Consider the following 14,056-nt stretch of genomic DNA (forward strand, 5'->3'; position numbering starts at 1 on the left):
ATGCTGAACAGTGGCTGACAGCGATTTCCTCAAGAAAAACAAATCTCACAGGCTCAGGAAAATGGAATCTCTGTATAAAGCCACATCACATTCTCTCTGTTTCTGTGTCTTCCTAGAAGCTACAGGAGGACTGATACGAAACGGATTCATCAGGAAGCACTTCGGCGGTCCTCAGAAGACGTTTATGGGGACCTGAAACGTCTTACATACATCGTTCTCACTATTCTCCATTTTATCCTCACAACCACTTTGCGAGAGTGAGTGACTGGCCCAAGATCTTTGGTCGATCTTCCACAGCAGAGTGAGGACTCAGTCCCGAGCAGTGTTCCCTCTAAGCGGAGTTGGTGTGAGCTAGCTCACAGTTTTTTAGCCTCCGACTCACACCTTTTTGTCTTCGCTCGGAAAGGATGGGGCTCCAGAGCAAATTAATTTATGCAGCAGCCAAATGGCTCGCTCACAACTTTAATGCCAGTCGCTCACAAAGTAGAATTTTGGTTCACAAGACTCCACAGCTTAGAGGGAGCACTGGTCCTGAGTCTCCCAGATCCTAGTCTGACATTTTGACCACTACTCCAACAGTGGCTCTCAAGATTTAGGAAAGATGGAGGGAAGTCAGCATTGTCTTGGTGACAGCGCCAAGCCTAGGAGACCATCACGAAAAAGCTACGAATTAACAAGGGTTTGTTAGCTGATAAAATCACTTCGAACAATAAAATTCCACCCAAATCCATCTGCTACCGCTTTGGAACCTGATATAAAAAGGACAAAACTTCCAGTAGCCAAAAACCCTAAGAGTGTCTCGACAGACTGAAAAGGCACTTCCAACAAATGCCTTTCATGGCGTTTTTTTTTTAATCAGAGAAGGCGCAATCGGGAGTTCTCTACAGAAAGAGCCCTGTGTGTTTTATATTGTGTTGTATTTTATATTGTTGTTACCCGCCCTGAGCCCGTTCGCAGGGAGGGCGGGATGCAAATCCAAATAAATAAATAAATAAATAAATCAGACTGACACATCTGCTGCTACACAAAATATAACGAAAGGTTCATGTGAAAATATACTGGAATATTCCCCTCACCCAAGCCATAATCATAGCTACGAGTTAACAGCCGTCACTGTGAATGAGACGCCTCAAATCAGGAGTCTGAAGTCAGTATAATCAGAATTTTCTATCAGGCCTTGAATTGGTTTAATCGTCTAATGAACTCCATTCTTTACACTAGAAACCACAAGAACAAAACTGTGGTTCCCTGGGGCAGCAAAAGACGTCAGTGACAAGACCACCGTTATCTCTCAAACATCCATAAACTGGTTGCGTACCCTGGAAATTCTCAGACTCAAGGCACATGAACTTGCAGAAAGTGATATCACAAAAACCTCTGGTTGAGCCGTTTGCCCTTCTCTGTTTGGCAAAGGCCACGACTTCACCCCTACAGGATGGAGGAGGCAGGGGGCATAAGAGGAATTTCCTCTCCTCTCAGCGGGATCGGTCCTGTCCTGCTAACAAGAGCCAGATTGTGGGACTCAAGAAGAGCACCAAAGGGCTGCTTCACATGCGATGTTCCTTTTTTAAGGAGAGGGGAGGGGGGAAAAGCATATGGATATCATAACATCTGAAGTGCAGTACAAGTGTTCTCCCACTGGGGAATGCGTAGCGGACAGGGACACAAAGTAATATACAAGTTTTCAGTACTTTTAACATCCATGTCTCAGCGGTGGGAAGCAGCTAGAGAATCTTACGCAGTCCAGAGAATATTGAGAGAGTACGTTTCCGTCTGTTTTTTACTGAGCTGTTCTAACTGGGAGTAGCCACCAAGCCCCAGTCTGACAGAATTTCAAGCTCCCCTCTCCGATTTCACACACGCTATGTGCAGTTTTATCGACACAGGTATGAGAAATGTCTACGCCTGCCTGCAACGTAACACATTAAGCCTGCTCCTCTGTGAAGGTTACTGTATGTACGCTAGTTGGGCCACTTGTTTCAAAGCATACAGGCATCTTGACACCAGTAAAATTATATTTTTAACAAATAAATGGGGACAAACATCACAACGGGAAAGTTTTTCAGCCTGGAAGCTTCTGCCAAACTACAGAGCTGTTACATGTGCATTATGTAAATATGAACAATTGGGCTAGATTTCCTGTGAACGCACGAAAGATCGCGGTTTCAGACGATTGTTCCATTTATGACAAAGGTATCTTCCATGCCCCTCCCCCAGTTCTTTCAGCTTGTTTTCCACTCAATAAAACAAATAATTTTGTGTCACGCAGGTTAATAACATGAGCAGGGCTGACTTGTCCATTAGGTACAGTAGGCACGGTGCCTAGGGCCCACGATACTTTTAGGGGCCCACACAAATGTTTTAATTTATTTTAAAATCAGAAGGGAAAAAAATTAACTTTTAGGGTCGAAGTAAATGTTTTATTTTTTTTTCTCACGTCAGAAAGAAAATGAAACATTTAGGGCCCAGGAAAATTTATTAAATTTTGCCAAAAACAGGAAAAATAAAATAAAATGTTGAAGTATTTAGAGTTATATAAAAAACTAGAAATAAGGCCCGTTGTGGAAATAAATACAACGAGATCTAGAAAGAGGCTCTGGGAGAGTGCTCTGGCTTTGGGCAAACAGTGTCAGTCTGCTTTTAAAACATGAACCTGGGACCTGCACACCACCAGAATACAGCAGGTTCCATATGCAACTGACATTCCAACTGCCTTGCGGGGGGGGGGAGTTTGAGGTGTGGAATGGACTGAAGTCCAATCAGCTTCCATATGCAAAAGACCAGGTTGTCGCAGCAGTTGTGGTGTGGGCGGGACCTGGGCTTTGCCTTCTGATTGGTGGCGATATATGCTGAGGAGCAGTGCCATCAGCCATACACTAAGGGAGTGCATTTTAGAATTAGAACTTTGGCACCCACTATTCAATTATATATAAGGAGAGATAATTGTTAATATTGATATTATTATGACGGGGGGGGGGGATAAAGGCAACAGTGCCTATGGCCCACCAAAGTCATGATGTGGCCCTGAACAAATGTGGTGTGGCATTTACCCTCCTATCTCCTTCCCCTCTGGAATATATCTGTGTCTGTCATTTTCAAAGTCTCAGGATTTACATCTTTCCTGAAGACACAAAAACGCTCCGTAAACGGGAACGACTTCAGTTCCGCCCACTCACCTTGGCTTTCTGTTTTTTCAAATCCGGTTCCTTCGCCGGTGGATCCTGTTCTGATGCGAGACGCTTCGTTTTTTTCCTTTTCTCCATGACTGCACCTTTCCTGTTATTTCCCATTCTAAAATAAACAATTAAAAGAAGTTTGTGTTTTGTGCTCTCTGTGTGTTTTTGAAATATGTTGATTACCAACTACACATAGGAAAAACAGCAAGCAATTTTCTCTTTTCCCTGGAACCTTTAGTAAGCTAAACAGAAACACTGGGGCTCTCAAAGGTCCCAAAACTCTTAGGAAAGCTGGTCTAACATTATTGATCTTCTCATTGGGGAACCCATGATGTTACAGCTTTGTTCACAGTTTGAACCTCGCCGCAAGCAGTTACCTCCTTCTAACCCCACTGATTTCAGCAAATCCACATGGTTGTAACCTCATTTGGGATTGGACGGCAGAAGCCCTGCCTTTCTGCTTTGACTAACAGGATGGCGGCAGCTACAAGCATGGACGGCTTCAAGAGAGAACTGGATAAACATATAGAGCAGAGGTCCATCAGTGGCTAAAGCCACAAGGTATAGATAGGAACTCATAGGTTGGGGCAGGGGATGCTCTGTCTTCTTGGTGCTTGGGGGGGGGCAACAGTGGGAGGGCTTCTAGTGTCCTGGCCCCACTGCTGGACCTCCTGATGGCACCTGGTATTTTTGGCCACTGTGTGACAGAGTGTTGGACTAGATGGGCCATCGGCCTGATCTAACATTGGCATCTCTTATGTTCTTATGTTCTAAATCCAAGGGCATGAGTAGGAATGATGTAGGTACATTTCTAGTTGTTTCACACTAAAGACGTTCACGGTTTGTCGTCCTGACCTGAATAGCTCACTCAAGCCCAATCTTGTCATATCTCAGAAGCTAAGCAGGGCCGACCCTGGCATGTACTTGGAAAGGCGACCTCCAAACAACACCAGGGCCGGGATGCAGAGGCAGGCAATAGATCAAGCCACCTCTCTGAAACATCCTAGCCCCACTAGGGGTCGCCAGAAGTCACCATGATTGCCAGGCTCACAAAGCACACACACAAAATACTGAAAAAATACCGAAAAAAAAGAGATGTTTACATTTTGTTTTCTCAGTTATCTCAAGGTATTGTGCAGATGGCTTTAGCTAACTGCTGCTTCACTATTTACACCTGTTTATTTAAATTATTTCTATTCTACACCTGCCCACCCAGAAAAGCTCAGGGCAGCTATTACATTGGCTAAATGTAACCTCCATGTTCAGGAGCACTTTACCTATCTGAAGACCACATTCAGGGCAGGGGGGCTTTGTGTCCTTTCTTGCATGCTCTTCCAGGGGTGGGGACAGGATGCTAGACCAGGTGGAGCATTGATCTGATCCAGCAGAGCTTCTTTATTTGAAACAGAGGCAGGCCAGTTTTACATAAGTAAAGTGCAGAAGGGCATTTTGGCCCTACATCAGATAACAAGACTCACTGTTGCTAAACTTGTGGGATGATCCCCAAATTAAGAAAGATTTGATTTCTCTATTATGCGTCACTGCAAAGTCTGCAATCGCCTCCTCATGGAAATCTCCCTCGCCCCCAATTCTTAAGATATGGTACAGGAACATATGGGATTATCTCACGATGGAAAGAATACTAATACAAACCTCGAATAAAGACCTTTACTCTGCCGCTCTTGATTATTATAATTTCTGGTACCCTGTTTTAAATGTTATTGCTCAAATCAAACACCGTTTTGATCAGAACTGTGTTATAGACGTTTTACTATGTGAATTAATTGATATTTGATTATTTGCTATAACCCTTTGGCACCATCTTTCACTTGATAGGCATAATTTTTTGTGGCTTAATTTTCCGTGGTATTGAGACCTATTGTATTGTGAAGTACTTACTCTTTTTACTGAAATTTGTAATGTGATAATCTGTATTTGGCATATGACAGTTTATTGCCACTAATCTGTCTTTGTATCTGATGTTAAATTTTCAATAAAAACCTTTAAAAAAAAGATAATGAGATATTCAGAGCACAGATGAATGAGCCCTTGGGCCCAACTGCTGCTGTTGGGCCTTGTGAAGGTGTTGTTTAAACAGAGGTGGAGGTAGCCCCGAGGTGTCTGGTTCTGCACCTCCACTGGATGCTCATCATCTGAGACTACTTAAAGGAAGCTGAAAAGCAGCTCTCCAGCAATGTCTAGCACATGAGAACCAGTGCAGTATAGCTGTTAAACATCGGTCTAGATTCCCCAACTCAGTCATGGAAGCTCGCTGGGAGACCTTGGGTTTGTCCCATGCTCTCAGCCTAACCTACCTTACAGGGTAGTTGTGAGGATAAAATGGAGGAGAGGAGTACAATGTAAGCCACTTTGGTTTCCCACTGGGGAGAAAAGAAGGGTATAAACAAAATTTGGTGTAGTGGTTAAGAGCGCAGACTCTAATATGGGAGAACCGGGTTTGATTCCCCACTCCTCCACATGCAGCTGCTGGAGTGACCTTGGGTTCTCTCAGAGCTGTTCTCTCAAGGGCAGTTCTCAAGAGAGCTCTCTCAGCCCCACCTACCTCACAGGGTGTCTGTTGTGTGGAGAGGAAGGGAAGGAGATGGTAAGCCGCTCGGCGACTCCTTCAGGTAGTGAAGGGTGGGGTATAAATCCAATCTCTTCTTTGTAACTACATAAATTTTATCCTACCCTACTTTCAAGTAGCTCATGACACCTTGCAGAGCTCTCCCCTCTGTTCTTATCCATTCAGAAATAATAAAACAAGGACAGACCAGCAGTATGGATTTCCCAGGAAAATGTGAATCAGCAAGTTAATCCGATGCCCTAAAAGAGAGGGTGTGCTGATACAGCACATTGATTTTGATTTACGGTAACTAAACACACTTTTAGAAGCACCTCCAGTGAATTTCTTACGACAAATGCCTATACTTAAACATTCGATGAGGGGAAAATAAAGTGCGGTTTCACGGTTACACTCAAACTAAAGCCAAGCTTTTGCAAGGACATAATTTTCAGTAGGATATCTGTAAAAGTTTAAAGAACATGCCGCACGTGCTTCCCTTGCAGCGCTCAACTTTTAAAAAACTTACAAGATCACATGGTATATGGTATTTAAATTTAAGGTGGGGGAGGCACTTCAAACTGTAAACATGCCCAATTTTACTGCATCCAAAATTTAAGCCTGTGAGAGGCCATGGCATCTCTTACAGCTTTGCATGCAGGTCAGTGGGGAGACCTCTTTCCTTATATTACCCGCTAGTTTCCTATCAGACTTTCACCCTTGGGAGAGGAAACACAGAAGTAAGAAAAAGCCACAAGTCTCAGGTGGGCGATTTTTGGAAACAGATTTTATTGCAAATTGTTAAAATTAATGCTGTCTATTTGCCTGCCTCTTTAGAATCTGTTGTACTAGAATTGGGGATTGTAGATTTGGAGGTCAAAAGTGTAAAGATGCAAACAGCAATACTGATTGCAATTGCCAGAATTTCAATTGCCCAATTTTGGAAAGCGAAAGAAGCTCCATCATTATATTGTTGGCAAAACAAACTTTGGGAATATTTTGTGCTTAGCCGGATTTCAGAAAAAACCAGTGGAAAGAATACAGCAAATAAACAAAAGCTTTTTCAAGCAATTTGGTTTCCTATAGTAGACTATTTAGCAAATAGTAACATTGTACCAAAAAATCCTTATTATACTTATTGTACTTTTAAGAAAATTTATGATATATGAGCACTCCTTTGTTAAGGTGCTTTTCTATGTGATATGAATCTTGATTTTGTTACAGCATTCCTTCTAGGCATTTATGTATGGTTATAGTTACCGATATATGGTTAATAACTGTTGTATGGTTTGTTTGGGTGTTTATAAAAAATAAAAATTATAAATTGGAAAAAAAGAAAAAGCCACAAGTCCACACTGAGCCATGCAAAAATCCAAGAACAAAATCTGAGCAATACTCTTTTTTTTTGGGGGGGGGGCAGCCCAACAGGGTTTTCAAGTCAAGAGACGGTTTTAGAGGTGGTTTGCCATCACCTGCCTCTGTGCAGCAACCCTGGGCTTCCTTGGTGGTCTCCCACCTAAGTCCTGACCAGGGCTGAACCCTGTTTAGCTTCAGAGATCTGGCCAGATCAGGTTAGACTGAGCCATTTAGGTCAGGACACCTTTTATTAGGACCAACGCAATGGACACAAAGCCCAGTGCAGACCCCCCAAGGCTTACTGGACTGGTCTTAATAAAAGGCATTACAGGGATTTTCATTCCTGTTTGCAAAAATAAGCACCTAGCAGGGTAGAAAGACCCTTCCAGCTCCTCTGCATTTTTTTCTTTCACACTCCCCATTTGCAGTGAGCCCACCCACCACCCTTCTTCAGCCATTCTACAGGGTTGCCAGCCTGCAGGTGGGAGCTGGCTACGGTTCCCAGCCAATGTTCCCTCTAAGCTGTGGAGTCTTGTGAGCAAAACTTCTAGTTTGTGAGCTACCGGCATTAAAGTTGTGAGCAGGCGATTTGGCTGCTGCATAAATTAGTTGGCTCTGGAGCCATTCTTCCTGAGCTAAGACAAAAATGTGTGAGCCAGAGGCTAAAACACTGAGCTAGCTCACACTAACTCAGCTTAGAGGGAACACTGTTCCCAGCAATGCTCCCTCTAAGCTGTGAAGTCTTGTGAGCAACAATTCTACTTTGTGAGCTGCTGGCACTAAAGTTGTGAGCAAGCAATTTGGCTACTGCATAAATTAGTTTGCTGTGGAGCCGTCCTTCCAGAGCTAAGACAAAAAAGGGTGAGCCGGAGGCTAAAAAACTGTGAGCTAGCTCATACCAACTCACCCTAGTGGGAACACTGGTTCCCAGCCAGTTTTCCCTCTAAACTGAGTTAGTGCTCAGTTTTTTAGCTTCCGCCTCACACATTTTCGTCTTAGCTCAGGAGAATGGCTCCAGAGCCAACTAATTTATGCAGTAGCCAAATTGCTTGCTCACAACTTTAGTGCCAGCAGCTCACAAAGTAGAATTTCTGCTCCACAGCCTGAGGAGGGTAGAGTTTGGGGAGGGACCTCACTAGAGCATAACGCCATGGAGACCAACTTCCAAAGCTGCCATTTCTCCAGGTGAACCGGTCTCTGTCGCCTGGAGGCCAGCCGCGATGACAGGGGATCTCCAGCCACCACCTGGAGGCTGGCAACACCATAGGGCTGGAGTCCTCCCAGAATCACAACTGGTCTCCAGGCTACAGAGATCAACTTCCCCAGAGGGCAGGATCTTCAGTTTCTCCCAGACTCTATGGTATACCATAGAAACTGAAGGTCCTTCCTCCCAAACCTCCAAGAATTCCCCAAACCAGAGTTGGTAACCCCCTAGGAGAGGAGCCCGTTAAGTCCTCACTAACAGCCACCAAAGGGGCCTCTCAGCTCCAAAACTACCATGTTCCAGTGGCAGGGAGTTCCACAAGCCTGAGTGGGAAAGCTCCTTTCCCCCTTTTGAGTCTCTCCCTCCCCTCAAACCACGGGGGAAGAGGGCAAAATGGAGCCTATCCAAACCCCCTCGAAACCCACCTCAGGCAGAAGCTTGCCTTTTCTGCCCAAGCGCCTTCCTCCTCCTCGCTGTCAATTTTCAACTCGGCCCCTCGCTTGGCGCCTCAGGGCCCCCCTCGCGCCGCCATTGGCTCCCCCAGGCCAGCGCGCGACCTCTCACTCGGCCCTGCCTTGTCAGTTAAACCTGCCCGGCCAATGGGAGCTCTTTACCGCTCCAAAGCCCCGCCCTCCACTGGCTCCGGCGTCTCTTTTTCCTCAGCAGCGCGTCTTCGCCTGAGCCCCGGCGGAGGGAGCGGGGCTCGGTTGTGGCGCTTTGAGATGACGACACCAATCGCGACGGGTGAGGAAGGGAGGGGGGAAGGGAGAGCCCGTGGCGGCTCTCGGGTCCCTATTGGCCGCTGAGCCCGGTTCTTCCAGCGGGCCGATGGGAGTGACGTCAGCCCCTCCCGCCGGACTACCACGGCGCCCCAGACTCGCACGGCAGGGTGCGCAAAACAGGGGCAGGCTCTCGCCGGGCACAAAGAGAAAACGGGACCCCGAGTTCGGGAAAGTGGAACGCAGGGATGGATAACTAATATGCCCCACTTTCCCAACAAGCAACAGTGTGGTGCTTAGTGACAGCGTTGGATCTGGGAGATCTGCCTAGTTTCAGTTCCTCACCTAGGGAAATCCTGATAGCCACTTTGGGTCAGGAAGCAATTTTTCTACAGGCCAGTTTGGCTGGGGATCTTGGAAGGGTTTTTTTGCCATCTTCTGGGCATGGAACAGAGGTCACTGGGGGCGTGTGGGGGGAGGGGTATTTCCACATTTCCATTGCATTGTGCATTGTGCAGGGGGTTGGACTAGATGACCCTGGAGATCCCTTCCAAATCTATGATTTCTATGACATTCACTAAATGGCCTTGGGCTCTCAGTTTTGCCTGCCTCACAGGGTGGTTGTGAGGCTAAAACGGAGGAAGGGAATTTCAATTAGATGACCTTGGACTAGTTACCCTCCCTCTCGGCCTCGCCTACCTGATAGGGCTGTTGTGAAGATAAAAATGGAGGCGTGGCGAATGCATGTTACCTAGAGTTGCCAGCTTCCAGGTGGTTAGTGTATATATGTTGCACGGTTTTGTTATTTTCCCTTCTATATCTGTTGCACAGTTCTGTTACTTTTCCAGTTTTCCAACTGTGCAGGTAATGGCTTCTTGTTGTGAACTTCCAGGTGATGGCTGGAGATGTCCTGGGATTACAACTGCTCTCCAGGTGACAGAGACCAGTTCCCCTGGAGAAAGTGGCCCCTTTGGAAGGTGGACTCTACGGCATTCTACCCCACTGAAGCCTCCAACCCAAGCCCCACCCTCTTCAAACTCCATCCCCCAAATCTCCAGGTTATTTCCCAACTTGTTGCCTTAGTGCATTCCCAAACTCCTTGGAGGAGGAAGAAAGGCAAAATAAACTTGGTTTCCGTATTCTGCAGTCCCAATCCTCCTAGTCACTGTTTATTAGATATTAGGTTATTTGAAAGTATTATTGGCTGTCAAAAGGCTATCACACCAACTCATGGAAGTGAGAGGTCTGTCAATGGCTATCACCCACGAGGACTAAAAGGCACCTCCATGTTCAGGAGCAGTCAACCTCTGAACCTGTACTAGGGGAAGGTTTTGTCCCCTACACCTTGCTTGTCGGCTACTGTGAGAGGAAGAGGATGCCAGACTCGATGGACCAGCGTGGCTTATAGATTCAGGTGGGTAGTCGTGCTGGTCTGAAGCAGCAGAACAAAGTTTGAGTCCAGTGGCGCCTTTTAAGACCAACAACGTTTCATTCAAGGTATAAGCTTTTGTGCGCGTGCACACTTCTTCAGATACCTTGAACAAAACTTTGTTGGTCTTAAAGGTGCCACTGGACTCAAACTTTGTTCCTTTGTACTGTTCTCTTGGTGCCGGCTGGATTTCTTTAAGAAACTCAGCAGTTGTGAGAGCAATCTCTTTATTTACTTTTTTTCCTCCTCTTGCTCTACTGAATCAACATAGCTGTTTCATCTTAATGTGGTTGTACTGAAGGGTTGTAAAAATTCTCTAGAACGTACGGCCTGCCAGATTTTTATAGGTGCCTTTAGCCAAGAAGAAAGACAGGGCAGAAATATTTTAATTTAAAAAAAAAAAAATAAGCCTTGCCTCTGGAACATTCCAAACTATCCCAGTCACAAGTGGTTCAAAACTCGCAGACGTATCCAAAAAGGCACACATGTAGCAAAGTAGATACAGTAGTGGCTGAACCCACATAACTTGATTCTGCAGTAACCGTTCACATCAGGTTTAGAGTCCAGTGGCACCTTTAAGACCCAACCAAATAAAGGGAGAATCACAGAAACATCTATATCAAATCAGATTAAACCGTGACAGACGAATGATAATTACTTACAAATGCATTTCATAGTCTCTATATAAATTTCAAGCGAACAGTGCAACACATATGAAAATATTCAATGAGTTTCATAGAAATATACAATCTCTGTTATAAGTTCAGAAAAATTCACCAAAAGGTATTAAGTCCTAATTGTGAAGACTTTAACAAAGGGAAGGGTCTTCTTAAGAAGTGGAAGATGCAATTCACACCTCGTCAGTGTATCCAGATCAAAGAAGTTTTGAATCCTGTTGAAAAACATCCTGCGACACAGATGCCAGTTGAAAGGTGCATTTCAAGAGATTTTTTTTTCCAAAGCAGTACTACAGATAACGGGAGCTGCGGTGGCTCAAGTGGTTAAGACGCTGAACTGCAGGCTCTGGAAGGTCAGTAGTTCAGCGGTTCAAGACCCGGGTGCCGCAAGACAGGGTGAGCTCCTGTCTCTAGTTCCAGTTCCTGCCAACCTAGCAGTTCGAAAGCAAGAAATTGCAAGTAGATAAATAGGTACCACTTCGGTGGGAAGGTGACAGCGTTCCGTGCACCTTGGTGTTTAGTCATGCCGGCCACATGACCACGGAAACGTCTTCGGACAGCGCTGGCTCTTCGGCTTTGAAACGGAGATGAGCACCGCAACCCTAGAGTCGGATTCGACTGGCTTTCGAGCAAGGGAACTTTACTACAGATAACATTCTTTGCGAACTGATAGCAGCAAATGAACATAGGAACAATCATGGACACAGCTCCCTTCCCTAAAAGCTTAACAGCAAATTAACATGTAACATGATGATATTTAAGATTAAGATGACATGCTACATGTTAATTGACTATTAAATCCCTGTCTATAAGTTTAGAACCTCATCTACCATTCCAGGGTATTTGAAAAAGTGTGCCTTGCACACTAAAGCTCATAACTTGAATAAATCTTGGTCTTAAAGATGCCTGACTGGACTTGATTCCCACGCAGTCCAAGCGACTGGTGCTATTTTACTGCAGGTGTTCTAAGGCTCCAGTCACACGGGCCAGATAACTCGGGGGGGGGGGAGGCGTGGCTGTTCGCCCCGGAGCAAAATTAAGCGCGGTAGCCCGATCACATGGTCCCGAGTCTCCGTGCTTTGGCTGTTAGCTGGTGATCACACAGCGATGCTGCAGCGTGGCAAAGAAGCGGTGCAATCACACAAGCATTTTGTGTTTGTGCGCATGCGCAGTTCCGCAGAACAGCACTGCTTTCAGTTTTGTGTTTGTGAGCATGTGCTTACGAAAAACATACGGTTTGCGACGGGATATGGACGGACGCCGGATGCCACGGGATACTAGCACTCTTGCAATCAGACGCCCGCCCCTGCCCCACGTTTTCTGGATACTAGTGCACTTTCCTTGGTACTTTTTAACTCCGCATCTTCGACGGGACACCACGGGTTGGCCACGGGTGCACTATGCTTCCCAGATGTTGCGGTGTGATTGTGCCCCGAAAATACGCCCGACATTCGTACCTTTCACGCGGCAAATTCTCTGTGTGACCGGGGCCTAAGTTTGGGTACAAGAGTACTGATGGCGGGGCAGTCTACGAGTGCTCTATGATAGGTTCCCCCCGCCTTCCGGTTCTTAATTAGGCCCCATCTTAGTAGCTACAGCAAAAAATGATTTCCAATAGTCTTCCCCTTTGGTACTTAACAGGCCATTTTGTTGATAATTGAACAGAGTTCGTCACATTCCATCAACACAAGCTAGCCAGATCTTGGAAGCTAAGCAGGGTCTGCTCTGGCTAGTATTTGGGTGGGAGAACTCTGAGGAATACCAGGGGTGTGATGCAGAGGCAGGTAATGGCAAACCTCCCGTGTTGATAAATCAACACGAGAGGTGCGTCAGCGTTTAGCCTCCACCGAGCTGCGTGTCCACCACCAGGGGGCCGACACTGAAGGCGAGGATGCGCATGAGGACATCTGCGTCGTTGGCAGGCAAGCGGACCCCACCGAAGACTGCAACCAAGCCAAACTGCACCGGTTGTGGCGGGAAGCACCCGAGGGAGAGCTGCTGGACTCGGGACGTGGATTGCCGGAAGTGTGGCAAGCGAGGCCACATCGCCCGTGCCTGCAGAGCATCCAAGGCGTCTCCTCGACCGTCTCCACCCAGGAACCAACGTCCCCGAGCAGCGCAATGCGAGGCCAGCTGCCAGATGACCTCCAGCGTGACTTCTCAGCCATCAGTGCGACGCGTTGGAGGGGCCGGCAAGATCCAGGTGACCGTCCACCTCGACGGAGTGCCGTGCAGCATGGAGGTGGATTCAGGATCGTCCGTGACTGTCCTGTCGTCCCATGCGTGGCAGCGGCTGTTCCCCACCAGGAGCCGACGGCGGCTGAAGACGGCAGACACACAAGTGTCTGCTTTTCAGGGCAAGCGCATACCTCTGGCCGGGAGGGATACGTTTGTTGTAGAGTATAAGGGGAAATGTGCTCAACTGTCTTTGCTTGTGGCAGAGGGTAACCGAGTTAACCTATTGGGCCTTGATTAGTTTGAACCCCTTGGTATTGGTATTACTGGTGTGAACAAAGTGGAACAAAATAAATCGAGCATTACAGCAGCACTCATACCCTGTGCCGGTGATTAGCCACGTTTTGGCTTCATTGGGAGGGGGGAAGGTTTTCGCAAAATTTGACCTTGCCCAGGCTTATCAGCAGCTCCCAGTGACTAAGGAAGCTGCTGAAGCACAGACAATAGTAACTCACAGGGGGGCCTTCAGAGTGAATAGACTCCAGTTTGGAGTAAATGTTGCCCCCGGAATTTTCCAGGGACTCATGGAAGTGTTGCTGAGAGGGGTGCCAGGAACGGTCCCCTATTTCGACGACGTGCTTATTGCCGGGGGGTCCGATGACGAACTCTTGCACAGAGTCAGAGAAGTGCTCAAGCGCTTCAGTAAGGCTGGTTTAAAGGTAAAACAGTCAAAATGTCTGATTGGTGTTCCTAGCGT

The 14,056-nt window shown here is 46.6% G+C and overlaps 1 protein-coding gene across 1 annotated transcript in view; it reads right to left on the reverse strand.

Moving 5' to 3' along the window:
- Window positions 1-9,001, reverse strand: part of LOC107124245 (chromosome unknown open reading frame, human C7orf50) — a 217,776-nt gene extending 208,775 nt beyond the window's left edge. Inside the window, exons 1-2 of the mRNA XM_015427662.1 lie at window positions 8,914-9,001; window positions 3,177-3,291 (exon numbers count right to left, since the gene is read on the reverse strand). Of these exons, the coding sequence (XP_015283148.1) occupies window positions 3,177-3,290 (114 nt within the window). The 5' untranslated portion in view covers window position 3,291; window positions 8,914-9,001. The remainder of the gene's footprint in view (window positions 1-3,176; window positions 3,292-8,913) is intronic.
- Window positions 9,002-14,056: the final 5,055 nt, after the last annotated feature.

This window comes from Gekko japonicus, unplaced genomic scaffold, assembly GCF_001447785.1.
Source record: "Gekko japonicus isolate JY-2015 unplaced genomic scaffold, Gekko_japonicus_V1.1 scaffold136, whole genome shotgun sequence".
Lineage (NCBI taxonomy): Eukaryota > Metazoa > Chordata > Lepidosauria > Squamata > Gekkonidae > Gekko > Gekko japonicus.